The sequence below is a fragment of the Dromaius novaehollandiae genome, chromosome 15 (assembly GCF_036370855.1).
Source record: "Dromaius novaehollandiae isolate bDroNov1 chromosome 15, bDroNov1.hap1, whole genome shotgun sequence".
Taxonomy (NCBI): Eukaryota; Metazoa; Chordata; class Aves; order Casuariiformes; family Dromaiidae; genus Dromaius; species Dromaius novaehollandiae.
In genome coordinates this window covers 14497738-14518554 of record NC_088112.1, presented here as the reverse complement: position 1 = coordinate 14518554, position 20817 = coordinate 14497738, and the positions used below count along the sequence as shown (strand labels likewise).

At 57.3% G+C, this 20817-nt stretch overlaps 1 protein-coding gene across 3 annotated transcripts; it reads left to right on the top strand.

The window, feature by feature from the left end:
- The first annotated feature begins 3658 nt into the window (after nucleotides 1-3658).
- Nucleotides 3659-20628, top strand: GRK6 (G protein-coupled receptor kinase 6). 3 transcript variants are annotated; one of them, XM_064520998.1, is made up of 16 exons: nucleotides 3659-3840; nucleotides 7252-7347; nucleotides 10506-10618; nucleotides 10942-11019; nucleotides 11287-11387; nucleotides 12733-12825; nucleotides 13155-13218; nucleotides 13793-13922; nucleotides 14636-14780; nucleotides 15571-15608; nucleotides 15740-15829; nucleotides 15921-16129; nucleotides 16412-16549; nucleotides 16885-17022; nucleotides 17231-17365; nucleotides 18996-20628. In XM_064520998.1, the coding sequence occupies exons 1-16, from the start codon at nucleotides 3789-3791 to the stop codon at nucleotides 19044-19046; spliced, it is 1671 nt and encodes a 556-aa protein (XP_064377068.1). In that variant the 5' UTR covers nucleotides 3659-3788; the 3' UTR covers nucleotides 19047-20628. The 3 variants fall into 3 exon arrangements, with proteins under 3 accessions (XP_064377068.1, XP_064377067.1, XP_064377066.1); XM_064520997.1 differs by having other exon boundaries at nucleotides 13793-13933; nucleotides 14590-14780; nucleotides 18250-20628; XM_064520996.1 differs by having other exon boundaries at nucleotides 3660-3840; nucleotides 13793-13933; nucleotides 14590-14780.
- The last annotated feature ends 189 nt before the right edge of the window (nucleotides 20629-20817 follow it).

The following is a 20817-nucleotide window of genomic DNA, read 5'->3' as shown; positions in this document are numbered from 1 at the left end:
ACACAGATTTGGGGGGGTTGCAATAAAAAAGGCCAAAATGCACTCCCAGGGCTGGTGTCCACCTGCGGGGAGGCCCGGCGGGCTGCACCCGGCGCTGCTCCCCTCCCGGGTCGCCCCATCCCACCAGCAGCACTGCTGTGCTCCCGCGAGCTGCCCAAGGCCAAGCACGTTTGGGTCCTGCACGTCTCCGCTTTGCACCCAGCGTGGGGACAGGCCCCGTGGCTGCTCTGGGGGCAGCTGTGGGGTAGGACCCAGGGCAACAACATCCCCTGAGGGGCAGCGTCCACCCAGCGCCTGCTGTGCCGGCGCCCAGCCATGCTTGCTGTGCTGGGTCAGGCTGGCCCGGCCGTTCCGTGCAGGCACGCAGGGGTCAGAGTCTGCTCAACTTCTCCAGCTTTGCAGCTCAAAATAGAAAATCTCAAAACATCAAACTTTCATTGGGCTAAAAACAGCTGCCAGCGCCTGGGAGTTGGATCCCAAGGAACGCAGGCCCCTGGCCAGCCTCCCGCCACCTCGCCGGCCCCGGGGCTGCGACACAGCCGGGTGGGACCCGCGGGCCACATCCTGCCTGGGGGCGTGTGGGGTGGTCCATAAGGGACATGGGTGCATGGGTGCGCGTGGTGGCACGGACCCTCGGGCTGTCCCTGTGCCTGGCAGTGCAGCGCGGTGGCCCCTTGCGGCATTAGCGCTGCTGCCGTCCGGGACCGTCCCGGGACAGGCGCCCCGGCGCTGGCAGACTCCGAGACAGCGGGCCCCAGCGGTCGGAGATGTGCTGGCACCACCTCTGGAAGGAGCTGCCCTATCGCCCTCGCCTTGCTTCCCCTCCTACGGATGACCCTTTGCGTTTTCACAATTAAACAGCACTTCGCTGCTAAAAATACTCCAGGAGACATGGGCATGTGATGGGGACACAGCCGGGCCAGCTCAGCCGGGGGGAGGAGGGGAAAAGAGCTTTCCCCAGGGGGCACCAGCCTCACGTGCATCGCCTTTGTGCCCCACGGTGCCCTGCCCTCAACATTGCCCAATGCCGCAGGGGTGACAGAGGGGCCAGGAGGTCCCAGCCCTCCTCCTGGCAGGGGAATGGCACGAGCTCGTGGCACCGGGATGCTGTCAGGCAGGAGGAGCAGGGGGGCACAGCCAGAGTCAGGAGCACCAGGACCCTCGCTTGGGCCAGGAGACCCCACAGAGCCAGACTGGTCCCAGTTTGGGTCTGAGCTGCTGTCCTGTGCTTCAGGCTGATATCTGAATCGTAAAATCCTGGAGAGAAGGGCTGCAAGGGATCTGAGAGTGCCTGGACCCCTCCTTTGCCCCAGGTGCTATCCGGGCGCTGCAGCTCTCCGTGCGGTCTCTCCCATTGCTTCTCCACTCTGACCACCTGACAGCAGGGAAAGCTTTCCTACCGAGCATCTCCCGCTGCATCTTAACCCAGTATCATGTCCTGCCTGCAGCAAGCAGGTCAAGCGGGTTTTTCTCTCTCTCAGCAGAGGTCCTTTCTACACTTTTGTACAAAGTCTGTTTTATCCTTTGCCATGCGACCCTTACTCCTGCTCAGCTTGTGAGATGCAGTGACGCAAGTACTACCCAGAAAATAACTTCCCATGAAGCACTGATTAATCCTGCCTAAATGCAGTACCTTGCGCTGGTGCATATTGAACTGCACCCTGTATTCCCAGGCTGCTTCTCCAATTTGTCAAGACTGTTTTGAATTCTTAGCTTGTTCTCTAGTAGGTTTGTAGTCCCCTCCCTCTCCGGCTGTGTCTCCTCTGCAGAATTATAAAGCAGAGTCCTATTTCCACCATCTGGGGTGGTAATGGGCCTGTCGAGGGGTACCAGGACACCCCTGGACGTGCGTGTCTGCTTTGACTATGACTACCCTTCACCCATTGTGAGAATGGTGCTGTAAAATGCCATTTAGGAGGAAACTGGAAGTGGCAACCAAAAGGATAAACATGCAAATACATGAAAATGCAATAACGTCACTGTATTTGAAGCTCAGAATAACTATGTGCCACCTTTAAAAGGAAAACAACTCTAAAAAAAGAAAAAAGCACCCAGTGTGATCTGATCTCTCAATGACAGACTGACATGGGAGATCATCTCAAAAACACAGCAGGGCAAAATATCCTGTTCCTCATTATCTGCGTTGATAAGCAACCCAAGATGCAAAGTCTGATCTCCAGCAGATGCAAGAGCACACAGCAGACCACAGTTGTTGCAGACTGCACAGACATGGATGCTTGTAATAATTTATGTTATTACAAGCCTAACAGACCTAAGAACATGAACCTTTCCCTTCCAGCTTGCTAGCAAGGCCATGGCTAAGCGATGCTCAGTGCAGAGGCAGCCTGCGGTGGCCCCCACCAGCAGATTTTCCCTGAGACACCCAGCTGATGGATAGACCTCAGGACCACCATGTCCTGCTTGGTGCCCCCGCCAGCAGGAGACACAGTCAGCCCATGGACACTGCCTAAACTTCACGCCTGGGCAGGGGGAGCTGAGGCAGCACCACTGCTGGCAGAAGGGCTGCAGGTGCACATATACCAGTGGGAGCAAGACCTCAGCTTCATTTGGAGGTGGAGGTCATGGCTGCACCAGGAAATCAGGGCATGGGGCAGATGTGGGACCACTGCAGGGCAGGCACAAGTCACTGAAGGCATGAGAGCGTAAATGGGCACACTTGCAAGTATACTGGAAGCAGGGAGCCAGCTAGATAATCTGCAGGGCTGACACACCATCACGGCAGAGTAGGAGGGCTCAAGGAAGACAAAGCTCTGCAGAAAAGTTAAATGACGTATTCACAGTGCTGCGAGTAAAGTAGATGTGAGGAGGCTCCTGCACTGCAGCTTCCCTCCCAATGGGATGGAGCTGCTTCTAATCAGAGTAACGATGAAAAAAGGCTTTTAGCGCAAATCAGCATAAGGAACAGACCTCCAGGATCAGCAGCACTCACTCAAGAGCCCTGACGGAGCTCAAACACCAAAACGATGCAGAACCAATCCCTCAAACTAGCCCCAGGGGGAGGAAGGCTGGCAGCGCAACACCCACAGCCCCCAGGGGGGCTGCGGAGGTGACGCCGGGACCACAGGAAACCCCGAACCTCCCTCTGCAGAGCGGCAGGCGACAAGCAGGGAGACACGGGAGCAACACGCAAACACCATCCACACGCAAACACCATCCACACCCACCCGCCTTAGCCGCCCGCCGCCAGCACACAGGCGCCCTTATCCCCGGAACCCCATTATATAGGGCCGCTCGGCCACGCCCCTACGAAACGCTCCTATCACGACGCCGTCCTGCGCGGAGTGGCAGCTCGCCGCCCAATCAGATGCGGAAGCAGGCGGGCCGTATTTGCGGTGGGCGCCGTTGGGAGTTGCCCAATCGTTTTCCGGAGCTGCGGCTACGCTGACTGACACTTTCCCCTCCAATCAGCATGCGCCTCCCCCTCCCCGGGCAGCGCCTCGCCAATGGCCGCCCAGTGACGCGCGCCGCTCTCCCTCTCTGCCCCCGCCCTCCCACGCCTCCGCCCGCCGCGGGCCGACGGGAGGGCAGTGGCGCAAGCGGAGGGGGCGAGGCTTCCTGGGGGGCTGGGCCAATGCGAGCGCGGCGCGGGAGGAGCGTGGGCCGCCATTGGCGGGCGCGGGGGGCGGGGGCGGGGCGCGGCGGCGGCGGCGGCGGCGGCGGCGGCGGCGGCGGCGGCGGGGGGGGAGGCGGCGGGGCGCGAGCGGAGCGGCGGGGAGCGGCGCGGAGCCGGGCGGCAGGCGGCGGCGGCGGCGGCGCCGCCCGGGCCCATGGAGCTGGAGAACATCGTCGCCAACACCGTCCTCCTGAAGGCCCGCGAAGGTGAGCGGCGGCGCCGGGCCCGCCGCCGGGCCGCCCTCGGCGAGCCGGGGCCCGCGGGGAGGCGGCGGGCCCGGCCCCGCCGCAGGGCAAGTCCCGCCGCGGCCCGGGGGGCGCCGGGCGCCAGGCCGCCGCCGGGGAGCCGGGCGGGCGGGCTCGGGCGGGCTGGCGGCCGCGGTACTGCCTGCGCCCGGTGCCGGCCGGGAGGGCCGCGGCCCGGTCAGCCCGGTGCTGCGGGCACGGGGGCGGCGGCGCGCAGGTCTGGCCGCGGCAGCCCCGGGGGCCGGCGCTCCGCCGCGGGAAGCCCGCGTTGCTCCGCACCGCCGGCCGTGTGTCCTGGCCGCGGCCGAGGCGAGAGGGATCGCGAGCGGCCGCCGGGCAGCGCGGCCGGGAGGCGCCTCCGGCCGCGGAGGGAAGGAGCAGCTCGCGGTGTCCCGGGCGGAGAAGTTGCTTTCGGGCTGAAGAGCTGCGCCCTGGCTGCTCCGGCCCCGCAGAGGCCGGTGCTAAAGCGGGAGGCACCCGTAGGTTCTGGGCGGTACGTGGGTGACAGCGGAGCTGTGCGGGGAGCCGCGGGACAGCTCCCCGAGAGCGCTGGGAAGTCTCTGTCTTACCGCCCAGGAGGAGCCTGCTCGCCTGGAGAGAAGATCTACTGCAGCCAGGCGTCGGGGAGTTCGTTAGGTCACATTAAGTGAGGGGGAAGTACGGTCTCTCCTGGCGCTGAGGAGAACTTTCTGGCCCACTTTGTGCAGCTTTTCTGAGCCCAAGGGCCTGCTAAAATCTAGTTAGAGGGCTTTAGACATTAGATTTGTGGGAGCAAAGAGGAGTGAAATTAAATCTGCACAGACAGAAACATTTTTGAGCTGCTTGAAAATCAGGCTTAGTGTAGATACTTCAGGCGTGGTGACCACAGAAGCAGTGTGTCTGTAAGTGGGGAATCTAATCCTCGCCATTATGGTTTAGATGAAAGCAAATTTAGAGAGAACCAAACAGCGGCAGTTGTGACTTCTAGACATGAGGCGCTGCTTCACGCAGAGTAAACCAGTGACCAGGACCCTGGCCTCTGTCGTCTGGTGCCTTCAACAGAGTGGAGTTTGGTTAGTGGTGCAGAGAGAGGAGTTGGACAACTGCTGCGTTATCTCTGTGTTCCTCCAGTGCCTCTCTGCCCCTGTGGGTAATGGTCACTTTGGCTGCAGCCAGGTGTGCTCCACTCCCATGCACGCGTTGGATGTATGCGATAGGTGTGCCGGGGCAGAGCAGGCAGCGCGTGCCAGTGCCTCGGGTGGGAGATCCAGCTGTACCCCTGTGTACCAGGCAGTTCGTGGCCTGTAAGAGCGGCAGGCAGCGCAGCTCTCCCACCTACAGCTGCGTGGCTGTGGTGGCCTCTGAGGTGAGCTGCAGCATCCTGTGTAACAGGACAGGGCTGCTTTGCTGGCCAGGTCTGGAAGCAGCACATGCTTTGCTCCAGCTTTTTGGAAGCCTCCTGGTCTGGTGTGGGAGTGCAGGGCTGAGGTTGCCCTGGACCTGCTGAGGAGGCTGCTAAGAGCAATCTTTAGCTGCTGCTGTAAGATGACCAGACTCTGCGTTTCCTTTAAACTGTTCCAGGAGCTTAGGAGGGTCTGGGCTGAGGAAGGTGAAAGATCTGTTGTCCTGTCCCTGTTGTCCCCCTTGCCCTGTTAGCCTCTGGTGGAGGGACAATACACCAGCTTGGAGATACCACCAAGCCCTGAAACTCTCTGTGGGGAGCTTTGGATGGAGACTGCCCTGGGTGGGGTCTGCCCTGTCCCCCAAGGGGGGAGGGAGGTGTGCAGGCAGGAGGTGTGCAGGCAGCACCTGCACAGGATGCAAGTTCCCTGCTCGGCTGTTTGCTGCAGCGCCTGGAGGGTGGGGGAGAACCTTGCTGAAGAGCACTGGAGCCTCCTCGCACAGCAAACAAGTCAAGGAACTGCAAGGTGCAGATCCTCATCCTCAGCGTGCTGTAGAGCCTAACTGCCTTTCCTTAAATGCTCATGGGGATGGGGATGGCTTATTCTCCTGTGCCTTCCCTTACTAGTTGTCCCTGTCCGTTTTGTTGCTGCAAGCTGTGGCTGACAAGAAGGTGTCTGTGCTGCTGGTTTCTTCCACCCCTGCTTACCCTTGAGTCACTTCCTTCCTGAGTTTGTACAATTGTGCAGCCCAGCTGCTGGTGTGGGGCAGATGTAATAGTGCTACCCAGAGTGTGCCAGGAGGTCAGATGTGAGGCCTGCGCTGCAGAAGGCTGGTTGTGATGGCCCTGTCCCATGGGCCTGTCCAAGGCTTTGTATGATGGTGGGTGCAGGATGGCAGGAGAGTGGCTGCAGGGACTGTCTCGGCTAGGGGCAGCCTTGCATATGCAGTGGAGGAATGTGTTCTGAAAGTGTTTCCCAAGAGCTGATAAATGACATTCAGCACTCCCTGATTTCAGAAAGCCATGCCTTTGGCCCAGCTCAGCACAGTGGTTTAATACACTTCCAAAGGGGATTGTGTGTTTGTTGGGACTGAGCGGGAGGGAAGAAAATCCCTGGAGGTTTGCTGATCTGAGCAATCAGGCATACAAGTATTTCAGTACTTAGTGCTTGCTGTAATGTAAATTTTTCGGTCTATCTAGAAGCTTTCCCACCCTGTCCTACGGCAGTGGGCATTTACTGCAACAACTGAAGCTGGAATGATATCTGGCTCTTGGATCTTGCTTTTCTGAGGCTAGCTTATCTCTGGAGAGAGGTGGGAGTGTCCCCACTTCACAGGTGGGAAACCGAAGTGATGAGCCCCAGGCAATGCAGTGAGTTGTCTGTGGAGCAGGGATAAGGGCAGGAATTCCTGTCTCCCAGCTTCATGTCCTTTCTCTAAGAGCCCCTCCCTAAAGTAAGCAATCAGTCTGGAATGAGTAGGTGGCATGAACATCTTAACTACAGCAGGAAACTCACAGTGAAGAGCTTCACACCGAGCAAGGCTTGGTTTCGAAAGGTGATTACTTATGCGGAGGTCCCGAGGACAGGCCTGGGAGCCAAGAACTCTTGTGCAGATGTAGAATAACCTGTGGCTTTGGGCACTCCTGTCTCTATGCCTTGATTTTCCCATCTTAAATATAAGTAACTGAAATGGACAGATGAAGGGTGTCAGTGTTACTGATTGTGACTTCGTGCTGCCTTTGAATAGCCAGATTGGTTAGTCCTTCTATTTCCTGCAGTAGTCAGGCTGAGACTCTGGCATGTTTGTTCTGTCAGCCAGAAGCAGCAATACAGCCTCTGTCTTGTTTTCCTGCATGGACTTTTGCCTGGACTTGCTTGTGTAAATGGCCAGAAGGGTGTCACCTCTGTTGGCTCCTAGTGCTGTGAGATTGGGCTGTAATTGGATCTCCTTCATTCATAACTCATAATGCCAATTTTGTATCTCTTGCAGGTGGTGGTGGAAACCGGAAGGGCAAGAGTAAGAAATGGCGTCAGATGCTGCAGTTCCCCCATATCAGCCTCTGTGAGGATCTTCGACAAACCCTTGGTGAGACATGGCTTTTGGTGGGAGCTGAGCGATGCCCTGGCTCTGCTCTGGAGTGGTGCGTTTCGGTGAGCGCGTGCAGCTGATGGGGCTGTTCATGCCTGGTGCTGCCAAAGCTGGATGCGCTTAAATGCGACTGAGTCATGCAGAGGTCAGGGATGTGTAATGGGGCACACGTTGGCCAAAGCCCAGCCAGGCTCGCTCAGAGTCAGGGGTGCAGGGAAGAAAGGATGGGTAGGTAAATCACAGCTGCATGGCGCTTGCTGGTCAATACCTGTTGATGTAGTCACAAGCCTTCTAGACTGCGATGGGTTTCACTAAAGATTAGCACCTTTCTCTGTGGAAACAGACCTGCTCAGCGTTGTGGAGCTTTGGAGCATAGCTCAGGGGTGCCTTTGCATTAACAATACAGGTTCTGCTAATGTCCTCTGGACTCTCTGGCTAGGACTCGGTCCTGAACTGTAGACCTGAGCTTCTGACACTAATGTAGCAGCTTTACTCCAGGCAAAACTGTGTTCTTGCTCTATAGCATGGATGAGAATTGTGCAGTCGGGCAGGGCTTGGTCTGTCATTTTAGTATTGCACTTTGTACTGTTCATGGTTTTAATGTTGTTTGTGCAGCAGGCTTGGTCCTGATATCATGTGAAATTGTGTTGGGACATGGCTTTGGTTCTTGAACAGGGAGCACTGGGGAGCGGGAAAGCTGTGCAATAAACCTGTGACATCTTTTGGGGAAAGGGAGAGCTTCTTTAAGTTGTCAATCTGGATTCAGCTGCCAGCTGGGGTGGTGACACACTGGTTAGCCTTGCTTCAGAGCAGGTGTCACTGAGCTGGCTGAGTCTGGGAGGTTTCTGCAGCTACAGACCCAATTCTACTCTGTCCAAGTGTTTCAGAACCTGGTAGCCCCAAGAAGGGTCTGGCTCCATTTCAGGGCACATTGGACTGTAGCAGTTGGTCTAACTCCACCTCCATCATCCACACTGTACCTCCAAGTCTGCAGTAGCCCAGGTCTGCTGCCCGTATGCCATTCACTATCTCCCTCGGATGGGCTTCAAAGTTGAGTGTAGCAAATCAGATGCTCTAGCCCTGGTTTTGCTGAAAACTGCATCTCTGGAGCAACTCCTGACCCCTGAATGCATTTCTGGTGTGGGCTCTCCTTGTGCTTCACATCTTGGCCATCCCAACCTCTTTCTCCTTTTCTGACTGTTGTGTGCCCTCAGCAGAGCTTTCCTTCAGCTGAGGCCTCTCTTCTGAGTGCAGCTGCCCTTCCTGTGGGTGTCTTGATATGTTTTCCAGCACTGAAGTTCATCTTTGTTATGCTGCCCGTTTGCCAGTGGTGAGTGCTGGTGCTCCGTCTGTCTCTGTTGTCCCAGTGTCCAGGACAGTGCTGTTGTGTTGCTTTGGGAGGCAAGTCCCTCCCCACCTCTGGCTGTCACAGCCCATGCCCCCACTTCCCCTCGAGGAGGCACGAGAGACTTGCTTCTGCCCCGTGGCGGCTGTCTTTCTCGGTTCCCCCATGGGAGAGACGGCCCCATTCCTCGTGCGTTGGTCACCCTTCGCTGTCTTTGTTTTCCTCTCGCAGCCTGCTAGAAAGACATTTGCTTCCTATTCCAGAGGTTTGGCAGGATCGCAGCATGGTGGAGCTGGCTGCCTGCTTTGCATGCCCTGCCCGCAGAAAGCAACCCCATGTGTGCCTGGGCAGCTGCAAGGGCACCTGAAAACTTCAGATCTTGCTGGCTGCAAACCCGTGTCTTCCCCAGCTAAAGGGAACTCCTTTCCCTGCAGACAAGGAAACAGCCAGGCACGGGCCGAGCCGATGCAATGGCCCCCTCCCCCACTGCAGGCCAAGCTGTCTCGGCGCTCTTGTACACCCATCAGGAAGCCACAGCTTCCTCGGGAGAAACTGCTGTGCAGGGCGGGGAAGGCCTGCAGTACCCAGCACCGGAGAGCGCGAAGGGCCCAGGGCAAGCCGCAGGGCAGGGTGAAGCACGGAGGGTGCTGATCAGGGTACCAGGCACTGGATGGATGCTGCAGCAGGGAAGACAGAGGTCAGATTTCAAGAAGAGCTTTCTAACAGCATAGGGAGCTCTGAAATAATTTGGCAGGAGAGGGAGAGGAAGAGGATAAAAACCCCCAGCACTGGGATCTTTACAGACAGATGAGACAGACCTCTCTGGTGTTTGGTTTGGGTAGCAGAGCAAGTGTCCTGTTGTGTCACACTTACGGGGAGCATTGAAGAGTCCCCAAGAGCCAGAGACTGGCTGCACATCCATATTCCAGGCAGCCTGTAACTGTCCATGGCAATGACTGTAATAGAAATCTGCTCTGGCCCAAGGCTAGCTGATAGTTTACTGGTGACCTGGAAGGGGAAAAAGCCCTACTAATATTCAGGAGAAAAAAAAAAACATTTTAAAGGTGGCTGGAGAAATGAGGATAGATCACTAATCTTTCATTGAGCTGGAAGTGCTCTAGATAGTCAAAGGTGTTTGGGCCTGGCATGCCAGAATGCAGAGGACCTTGGGGAGAAGGGCATGGGGAATCACGAGAGGAAACAGCCCCAGAGGGCAGTAGGAACCAACGTCCAAACAGGCGGCTGTCCAGTGAAGCAGAGGTGGTCTAATTGCTGTATTCAACATTAACAGGAAATACTATGGAAATAATGCTCTCTATTTCGGTATTACTGTTTCCAGAAGGACTGTGGTAAATTTGAGGTCTTTGTAAGAGCCAGCAAAGCAACTCCTGCCCAGGAGATCTGCCTAGGAACAAGCTTGATGTGTTTCTCTTGTCCCAAAGAAAGTTGTGTGTCTGGAACAGTCAGTTCATCTCTGTGAGTAGAGGATTGAGAAGAGAGCTTCCAGCTGGGCAGGAGATACGAAGATACCTTCCTAGAAACAAGAAGGGGCAAACTGTACAGAAAAGCTGTTAAAACTTCTTTCAAGGAAGAAAACTCTTCTGTAGGGTGATATAAAAGCTCAGTCGTGCCAGCCTCTTGTCCCTGTTGGGTGTATTTCGCTGTCCTGGGAGTCTCAGGCTGGCAGGGCTTGTGTGAGCAGCCAGCTGATTAGTCAGGACCCTCTCCATGGCTGCCTGTGGCCAGGGCGGTGGGCTGTGGCTGCTCCTTTGGGGTTGGCAGTGCGTGATCTTCTCCTCCACATTTGCAGAGCGGGACTACCACAGCCTGTGTGAGAAGCAGCCCATCGGGCGCATGCTGTTTCGGCAGTTCTGCGAGACACGACCTGAGCTGTCACGCTGCGTCAAGTTCCTGGATGCCGTGGTAAGAGCAAAGCCCATCGTTCTTCTCTGGGGGGAGGTAGGGATGATCTTGGTGTTCTGGGCACAGACCAGCTGGCCCTGGGCATTGGAGCTGTTGCCAGGTACTTTTGGGCCTGTAAGGTTTTCCCGAAGGAAGAACCTGTGAGCTGCAGTTTCTCCAGGGCTGGGCCTTTGCTTAGGGAGGTGTTTGCTAGAGATCTGGTTCTCCAGGAAAGCATAGGATCCTGGTACTTTGGGCAGGGTGTTGCTGCTGTGCAGCTGTTGCCTGGTAGCAAGGCTTGGTTACTGGCTGGGCCTGCTCCTGACGGTGTTTGCTCTGTGCAGGCAGGGTACGAAGTGGCTCCAGATGAGAAGCGGAAGGAATGTGGGCAACACCTGATTGAAAAGTACTTGAAGCCAAAGGTGAGTGAGAGGGCTGTGTTTGCTGCTTGCAACAGTAGAAAAACAGTTGGAAAGCCAACAATTGTCATTACCCGTGTCCTGCTGCAGTGCCTGTCCTGGGCAGCGTGGGGAGTACAGCGCCTCCTGTCGCCCCACAAGTGACTATGCTGCTTTTCCTTCTGGCCCTAAATCAGATGGGCACCTGTGTACTGTTCCCGTGGGTTTGTCTTGCTAGGCTGGGCCCTCAGGCTCTGCTCCCTGTGTCTGACTTCATCCCTTTGTCCCCAGAGCGAGGACCATGTGCCTGAAGTCTCCTCACAGTTGGTGAGTGCCTGTTGTGAGAGGCTGGAGCAAGAACCTTCCAAGGAGCTCTTCAAAGAATCCACTAAGTAAGTTGGAGGGCTGGGGCCTGCCCACAGGTCGCACCATGGTCCAGTGATAGATCCTGCAGCTAACTCACCTCATCCATCATGGTCCCTTCCTCGAGGGCAGTGAGGGCTGGTGCTAAGACTGAGACTGCTCAGGCTGGAGCCTGGGGAGTTTCAGGCTAGCAGTTTGCAGCAGTCCATGCAAGTTTGGCCAGCTACAGGGAGCTCCTGTAGGCTCTGGGTGCCACATGTTGCAGCAGAAACCTTTGTCCCTCCTCACAATCTGCCGTGTGTCTGAGTTGCCATTTGGGAAGACCCCATTTTGGCAAGCCTCAGCATCTGGCCGTGCTGTTTCTGGTCTTGTGTCTGGGTCTCGTAGTCACCCGTAATGCAGTGCTGATTGGTGCAGTCCCAGTGCCAGCTGTCCCCTCCCACTGTCCACAGATGTGGCCGTTGGGGCTAGGTTATGGCAGCTGTTGCTGCAGGAATCTGAGGTCACCTCTATTCCTTGGACTCGTTGCAGAAACAGTGACTGAGGTCTTGGATCTGGGTGTGAAGAGGAAGCTGTTAGGCAAACCGGGCTTACAGCCTCCACCCCTTTCTGAACAGGAGCTTGAGCACATTGCCTAATCGGGTGCAGGGCTGTGGCAATGGGTTTGCTGCAGTCTTCTGGGTAGCGTTAACTCTGTGTGTGGTAACCAGTGTCACTGTCTGAATGCAGAGCCTCCAGGCTGGGCCCTGCCTTCTCTTGGCAAGCTCTGAAAGGGAAAGGACCCATCCGCTTCTCCTTGATGCATGTCTCCAGTCTAGACACTATGTCTAAGGCTCTTTACTCCGCTGGGCAGCCCTGGCACCAGTCTCCAAGGCAGTTAGCTCTCTCGAGCAGGATCCCCTGTGGCCTTTTGTGCCGGATATTCATCTGAAACTGAACAGCTCAGCGCCCTGTGCTGAATGTTGCTAGCGGCTTGAAGCAGCTGATTACAGCCTTGTGTGTGCATTTGCCATGCAAGCAGAGGGGCAATTGCAAAGAGCCCCATCGTCCCCCTTTGTCCTGCAGTCAGGGCTGATGCAGAGGCCGTAATTAGCAGTGCCAGCCCAGTCCCAGGGTGCTGCTTTTGTCACAGCGGTACCTCCAACACATCTCTTTGCATCAGGCTTCTGTGTGCTAGCGCAGAGGATGGGCTTTCTGGGCCAGGGCTGCACAGGGTATGTGGGTGATTCAGCGCAGCACCAGGCTGGGTGAGGGGATGGCGAGGTGATCAGGCTCCTGTTGGGGCTGCTTACCTTCTCTTTGCTTGGACCGCTGGCCTGTTCTGTGGCTGGCAACAGCTCTCAGCAGCCTTGCTGGCTCTCTGCTCTCTCCTAGGCTTATCCACGATTACCTGAGTGTGGCTCCCTTTGCTGACTACCTCGACAGCTTGTACTTCAACCGCTTCCTACAGTGGAAATGGCTGGAACGGTAATGTTCCCTGGCATCCCTGAGAGACCTGAACCCTGCAGCACAGTGGCTGCCTTGAGGGATCCCTACAGCTCCTTCCTGTGCTGGGTCCTGGCAGGAACTGAAGGTCTGGCCTTTGCCTGCTCTTGCTCTCCTTCAGGGCCCTTTCCTGGCACAAGGAGCCTTTTCTAACTACGCCAGCTTGCCTGGGGAGCAAGGTCTGTTCGAGCAGGGGTTCTGGGGTGAGCCACAGTACCTCAGGCCAGGGCATGGGGGTGGCTTGGGCTTCAGCCCCTGCTGTCTCCCTCCCTGTTCCCATCTCACTCACTCCAGTTTCCTTTGCCTCACAGGCAGCCAGTGACCAAAAACACTTTCCGCCAGTACCGTGTGCTGGGCAAGGGTGGCTTTGGAGAGGTGAGTGACCATCATTTCCTCTGCACTCAGGCCACCTGGCAGCCACCTTTGCCCACTGGGAGATGGGGGCCCGGGCCTGCCGACCCAGGCTGGAGGCAGGTGCTGTGGCTGGCTGGGCTGGGGGATTTCACTGGGATATTCTCTTGGGCTCTGTGCTGGGCCCCACTGCCCTCTGGGCATTGCATTATCTGTCAGTTCCTCTCTGATGGGCTGGAGATCCCCTCTTGCTGGACACAGGACATGCGGGAGGTGGTTGCACAGGTGGGTAGCATGTGCTTTGTGGTGCACACTGCTGCCTGGGTGGAGGGCTAGGTGTATTCCCAGTGTCTTGGCAGGGAAAACGGCAGTCCAGAGAATTGTCACTCTCTCAGGCTTCCTTCTGTTTCTGGAGTGGCCTCCTGTCTTCCCAGGCGCCAGGCCTCAGACACCTCCTGGGTGTCTCCTAAGGGATCTGTTCAGAGTGAAGTTATGACAAGGGCATCTTTGCCTTCCCATGCCTCTTTCTGAGAGCAGGACATAGACCCTCGTCCTGGATGCAGCAGTGGGAGGTTGTTGAGCCTTGTCCCTCCTCCAGGTTTGTGCCTGCCAAGTGCGTGCCACAGGGAAGATGTATGCCTGCAAGAAGCTGGAGAAGAAACGGATCAAAAAGCGGAAAGGAGAGGCCATGGCCCTGAATGAAAAGCAGATCCTGGAAAAAGTGAACAGTAGGTTTGTAGTAAGTACATAGGAGCTGCTCTCACTTTGCACCGCGGGGCTGCGGTGGTTGATTTCTCCTGCAATCAGCCAGCCCAGCACCTCTGTGCTCCTCACCCTGTGTGGAGAGGCAGGAGTAGGCCCTGCCCATGGGGTAGGGTCTTGGTGGCTGCTGAACTTCACTTCCCTCCCATGAGGCTGGGATCTGGCAGGACCTCCTGCTGCCTCCACAAGGTGACCTAAATGCTCCAGGAGGCAGGTCGCAGGGTTCCTGTAGGCAGGACTGCACTGAGGCATGGACGGCCTGACACCTCCCATTGTGGAGGATTCATCAGATGCTGCCCTGGGGTTGCTGTTGGGTACTGCTTGCCCCCAGAGGGGAGCAGCTTTGGCTCGGAAGAGCAGCATCCTCCCCATCTGCGGAAAGCTGGGGGTGTGCAGGGGCTGCTGGGCACTTCAAGGGTTTCAAACCCTCCCTGGGTTTGAACAGTTCCCCCTCTGCCTCCTCTGCTGGCAAAGACCCTGTCCTCAGCCCCTCTGCGTCTGGTAGGGGATGGGGGTTTGAGGCAACTCCATCCTGCTGTGACTGGCTTCTGGGGTGACAAGGTGCCCATCAGAGTGTGGGCACCTCCCTGTTGCAGCTGTGTCTTCTAACAGCCTTTCTGCCCTGAATTGCAGGTGAGCTTAGCCTATGCATATGAAACTAAAGATGCTCTCTGCCTAGTGCTGACCCTCATGAATGGAGGGGACCTCAAGTTCCATATCTACCACATGGGAGAGGCTGGCTTTGAGGAGCCCCGGGCAGCGTTCTATGCTGCCGAAATCTGCTGCGGCCTCGAGGACTTGCACCAAGAGAGGATAGTGTACAGGTGCGTGCTGCCTGTCCCCCACTGGGAGGCCTTGTACCAGCTGCAGAGGCAAGAGGGGTTCTGCTGCTCTTACCAGCCCAGCTGGGTCTGTCTGCTCAAGGAAATAAGCTCAGACTTAAAACCAGCACAGAGCTGGATGAGTGGGGATCAGGAATGAAAAGCTGATCTCACGGGAGAGACAGGAGAGCTTGGCTTCTTATACTGGTAAATGAGCACCAAGAACAAGATGTGATCGTGCTGTGAATGCCTCAGGGTGCATACTTGGGTGCTTAACTCTACAGACAGTATTGACACTAGAGCAAAGGAGAGTAAGCTTCTGTGCTACACTCAGGCTGGGAGCTGAGCACAAGGAAGAACAAGCTGACTATACTCGTTGAGTTGTATGATACAGCATTAGGGATAGCATGGCTGCACACAGAGCCAGAAAGTCCCCTGTAGTCTTACCTTCTGCCTTTCCCAGGGTTGGTCTTGGAGCATGGGCAGGGCAAGCAGAAGTCCCTGCTTCTTCGCTCTTACAGGGCCAGCTCTGTGCTGAGTTCTGCACCAGCGAAGAAGGAAGCAGCAGTGTGCTCACCGCTTCCTTCTGGAGGGTTGAAGTCACTGTCATGACCTGCCTCTGTGCCTGGGAGGGGGGAGTTTGCAGGGCTAACCCCGGGAGGAGGTTATCTGTGTGCCTGGAGCAGGAGCCTTATATCCCTCTGCTGCTTATCTATGACTTTGATATGTTGCTGCTTCCTGTGTCCTTGCTTTGACAACAGGCTTCTTGCTAATCGAGTCTCTTCCTCCTTAGGGACCTGAAGCCAGAGAACATATTGCTAGATGATCACGGTGAGTGCAGGGTGAAGAGACCTGGGTCTTTCTCCCTTCTTGTGCTTGAACCAGGGTTGCCCTGTGTTCTTGGCAGCTTCAAGTACTGTCCTTTGGCCCTGTCCTGTTAACTTGCCCTTTCCTTTGTGCAGGTCACATCCGTATCTCAGACCTGGGGCTAGCTGTGCATGTGCCAGAGGGCCAGACAATCAAGGGCCGGGTGGGGACAGTTGGCTACATGGGTAAGTGGCCCCAGTTTAGTCAAAAAGTGTGCTCTGACTGCACACATGCTCTCCCTGCCCTCACACATCCCTTTCCCCTGCTCCTGTGCAGCTCCAGAGGTGGTGAAGAATGAACGCTACACGTTCAGCCCAGACTGGTGGGCTCTGGGCTGCCTGGTGTATGAGATGATCGAGGGGCAGTCCCCGTTCCAGCAGCGCAAGAAGAAGATCAAGCGGGAGGAGGTGGAGCGGTTGGTGAAGGATGTGCAGGAGGAGTACTCAGAGAAGTTCTCGCCCTGCGCCCGCTCCCTCTGTACCATGGTACGAGTGGGCATCCGTGTCCCTTTGCACCCACCACCCTTTTGCACATAGTAGCCGAGTGTCGGGGCTGTTCACCGTGGAGGTGCTGGTGGCAGCCAGGTTCCCTTGCTCTGGCTCTGATAAGACAGCACAGGAAGGTTCAGGATGCCCCAGTTCCTCATGGTCTTGGCTGGCTAGTGAGCTCATGCTATCCTTAGATGTACCACAGGAGCCCAGCTGACCTCCGGGCTGCTTCTCCTGCAGATGACCCTGTCTGCAGTGCTGATTCCCTTTGTGTTGCAGCTTCTGTGCAAAGACCCTCTGGAGCGCCTGGGGTGCCGAGGAGCTGGGGCCAGGGAAGTGAAGGAGCACCCTCTCTTCAAGCACCTTAACTTCCGGAGGCTGGAAGCAGGCATGCTGGAACCCCCCTTCAAGCCGGATGTAAGTGCCTGCCCAGGAAAAGCAGTCCGTCTCCCAACCTCTTCAGTCCTTGATGCTGTCAAGGGAAGCAGAAGTCCTGGGGTGACTCACCTGAGGAGGGGGGGTCCTCCCCCTGCCCTCCTGTGCAGGGATGTTTCTGGAGCTGCTGCTCTGGCTGCTGGCAGGAGGGATGCTGGTTGCAAGTGGATCTGGCCAGTTCTTCTAGCTGGCAGAATGGGGCTGGAAGCCCTGGGCTGCAGGGAGAGGGGGCCCTGGCTTGGCCGGGAGCCACAGTTGTTGGAGTGGGGTGGCATCACTGTGGAGCCTGGCATTAGGGCAGTGTTTGTGCTCTTTAGCCCCAGGCCATCTACTGCAAGGATGTTCTGGACATCGAGCAGTTCTCCACAGTGAAGGGGGTTGAGCTGGAGCCCACAGACAATGACTTCTACCAGAAGTTTGCTACGGGAAGCGTGCCCATTCCTTGGCAGAACGAGGTAAGTGGGGACTGGTGTGATGGGGAGCCCCTTTTCGCAGGGCGGGTCTTCACTCCTGCTTGTGCTCGCCCGGCTGGCTGAGCACAGTGTCCTGCGGGGCGCAGGTTCCGTGCTGTCCCTGCTGCTCTTGCGCTCTGCCAGGCTCTCCATGCTGGGCTTGGCATGCAGGTGTCTGGCAGCTGCTGCAGCCATCTTTCCCCTTTTCCAGATGATTGAGACAGAGTGTTTTAAGGAGCTGAATGTCTTTAGCACAGATGGCACAGTGCCCCCAGACCTGGACTGGAAAGGGCAGCCTTCTCCACAGCCCAAAAAGGGCTTACTTCAGCGCTTCTTCAGCAGACAGGTAAGAGTGTTAGCTCAGCATTTCCTCCACAGCAAGTCCTCTAGCAGCACTGAGCCTGCTGCCCACCAGTGCCAGGCAGATCTGGCAGGGAGGTGGGCACAAGGGAGCAGCAGGCACAGCGTCTCCCTGTGCCAGGTGGCCTGACTCCGGGGCTCTCAGGAGACCTGTGCAAGGCTGCAGAGAGCTCCACTGCCTTCTCTGCACCGCTCCTCTGTCCTGCCGGTGAGATAGGCCTGCCACAGGGAGCCAGCCCTCACCTGGCTGGCACTCCCCTTGCTGCACGTGAGGGGACTAGGACCAAGTGTCCCAGCTAAAACATGCTGCAGTCGGTGGGGGGATGGTGTTGAAGGCACTAAAATGGCAAGTCCTCTCCCTTCCTACATGAATGCTTCCTTCCCTGAGGAAGACCTTGCTCTTGGTATGGGGCTTGTGGGCTCCCCAGAGCAGTTCTGCCAGATCTGGAAAAAGCAGAGTACTTCTTGGAGCAGTGCTTTTGAGGGATGAGGAGGATGAGAACATCTTGAGTACTGCTGTTGATTTTCTTGCCTGCCTGTCTCCTCTGGGCCAGAATAGCCTTTGCCTTTCCAGGACCGGCAAAGTCTGGGCTGCTGTCCTTCAACAGCTGCTTGCAGCTGTGGGACTTGAGCATGGTTGGCTCTGGCCTGCTCTGGACCCACTTTCAGCCAGCCAGTCCTGACTCCTCCCTCGCCTAGCTCCAAGTTGTGCTTCAGTGGTGGGAGAATTATGTCCTGACCTAGCCGGAGCCAGCTCTGGACTGGGGTAGCCTGCTGTCTGCTCTTCCCTTGGCAGGCAGAACCTGCCCAAAGATGGACTGCCTGTGGCAGGGGTTGAGCTGTGATTTGCCACGTGTTTTCTCTTTCCAGAGGTGAGCAGTCTCCCTCCTGGCTGCTCTGCTCAGGGAAATACCTGGTGGCCCGTGGACATGGCAAGATCTGGGAGAGAGGAGTTGTCCTTCAGTGCCTGACCCCTTCCCCCAGCAGAGCACATGCTGCTTGTGTTCTAACTGCCCCCTGAGCCACTAATCCTGCTTTCCTGCTCTCGCTGCCTTCCCCGCTGCGGGGGAGCCTTGCCTCCAGCCTGAGCCGAAGCTGCCCCCACACTGCCGCTGCTGGGAGCCCTGCTCCCAGGGGGCCTCAGGAAGCTCAGGGTTCTCTTTCCTCCCCTGTTGATGTCCAGGACACACAGAAGGGCTGAGAAACTGAAGGGTTTGTCAGTGCCCTGTGCCTCGACTCCAGCAAGGGGGCTTCAGTTGCCTTTCTGGCCTGGCAAGCCCTGCCTGGGACAGATTGTATCTGCTGGCACTGAGCTGTGCGCCAGGATGGCTATAGTCTGGGGAGCCCATCTTCCCCCCAGCTTCTGAGCTAGTCAGCTGTGTGCTCATGTGTATGTCTGCCAGGAGCTGACTCCCAAGATGCAGCTGCACTGTTCCTCTGCGGACCTGGGGTCCCCTCTAGCCCGTTCCCTCTGTGTAGCTCTGCTGCGCACAGGCTGGGGAGCCTGGTCCTTCCCTGCCAGAGGGCAGCTGTAGGCTGGGTTGTGTGACCATGCTCACCCTCTGCTTGCTGTGCTCCTCTCTCCCTCTTCCCTCTCATTGCCCTTCTGACTTCAGGACTGTTGTGGAAACTGCAGTGACAGCGAGGAAGAGCCCACCCGGCTGTAGAGCACAGCTTGTTCTCCAGCCCCTGGGACCCTCTTGCCTCTCCGGGTGCCCAGCAGAACAACAGGCCAGCCTGAAGGACAAGGTAGCAGCGGCTCCACACGGTGGATTTGTTTACAGCTTTGCACATCTGTATTTGAAGACTGTGAGGATGGCTTCAGGGCTGGCAGCAGCACATACCGTCTGCCTCAGGCCGAAGAGCCTCTAACTATTGGGAAACTGTCATCCCTAAGACAGACCTGGATGCTCCTGAATCTGCCGCTTGGGATTGTGCTGCTGCCCGCTGGCTGCTGCTCCCCTCCTGGGCTGAGGGTGGGAGGGAGGGATGGCGCTGATGTCGGCAGGGGCCAGGCTGGAGCAGCTCTGTTGACACATTCCACGGTGCTGAAGCGGCACTGCAGGTTTGGTGTATATTTATATACGTTGGTCTGTACATATCACATGTTGGTTTTTAATCTATAGGTGGGGGCCTGCACTGCCCCCACCCTGTCACAGGCACAAATGTCCTCCTATGGGGGGAGTGACAGTCCCAGCTTTGTACCAGGGAGTCCTGGGCAGAGGCCTTCTGTGCCTTGAGGTGTCTAAAGCATCTTTCCTGGACCTTTCTGGCCATGCTGAGGCGTCCCTGGCTCCAGAGGAGTCCATTGCTCAGCCTTGAGGCACAGGAAACTGCTGTGCCAAAGCATCTATCATCGCATCCTGGCAGCAGAGCGTCACTGCTTCATCCCTGCTTCCCTGTCTGCTGGAGCCTGCTTCCTCCTGCCTTGTCTTGCACATGCTGCCAGCTCCCGGGAGCTGATCCCAGCCCTCTCTTCAGACCGTTGGCAGGCTGCCCCCAGCACAGCAGGATGTAGCTGCTCCCACAGCACCTGCACAGAAGGTAACTGCTACTGGGTCTGAAGGGTTGATCTGATGCCCCGCGTGGTGCGGGAGGTCCCCAGCACAGCCCCACCAGCTCTGGACCAGCCATCTGTGCTGGCTGTGGGAAGCTGGTGGGCGCAGGCAAGCCCTGGGCCCAGCGTGCTGTCTCTCGGTGGCTGCCATGCGGTGGCATGGGTTATGTCCATGCAGCGGGCATGCAGTCAGACCTTGGACACATAAGGGGCCCCACTCTTGGGCGGCAAATCTGTGGTAAAGGAAACGTGCCCTTCTGTGGCCATGCTGTGTGCCACTAACCAAGGGTGAGCAAGGCCAGGACCAGCCCACCTGCTGCCTCCAGCACGTGGCCCCAGGGGCTGCCGGCGGCACAGCTCTTGTGCCGTAGGGCGGTGCAGAAGGGAGAGGGGCCTGAGCCTGCGCTGGAGCCCCCCACGTCTCTGGGGAGCAGCGTCGCTTGGGCCTGATCTCCCGTCTGTCCGTTCTGCTTGTCTGGTCCTGTGCACACGTGGTCCCAGCTGTGTCCCTAGCAATAACTGGTCTGTTCTGTGTGTATGTACACATGCACGTGCGTGCGCGCTTGCGCGTGCGTGCGCGCCGCTGCCTCGTGCTCGTTCTGAGCCAGGCCCCATGGGTGGGCTGAGCACCTACTTGGACCTGTGGTATTTGCTTGCCTTGCACTAAAGTTTGAGAGTATTTAAATTTTTAACCTTTTGTTAAGTGTAAGATTTGCTGTGTCTTGTGTTACTGTCACGCAGAGGTGAACGGAGTGAGCAGCACACGGTGCCTTGTGCTTGCTCCCTTTCCCCGCCTGGTGCTGGCCCGGTGCGGTTGCAGCAAGGTGGCCCTCGGTGGCTTCCCTGGGTGGATTGCACCAGCGCAGGGCAGTGACAGCTAC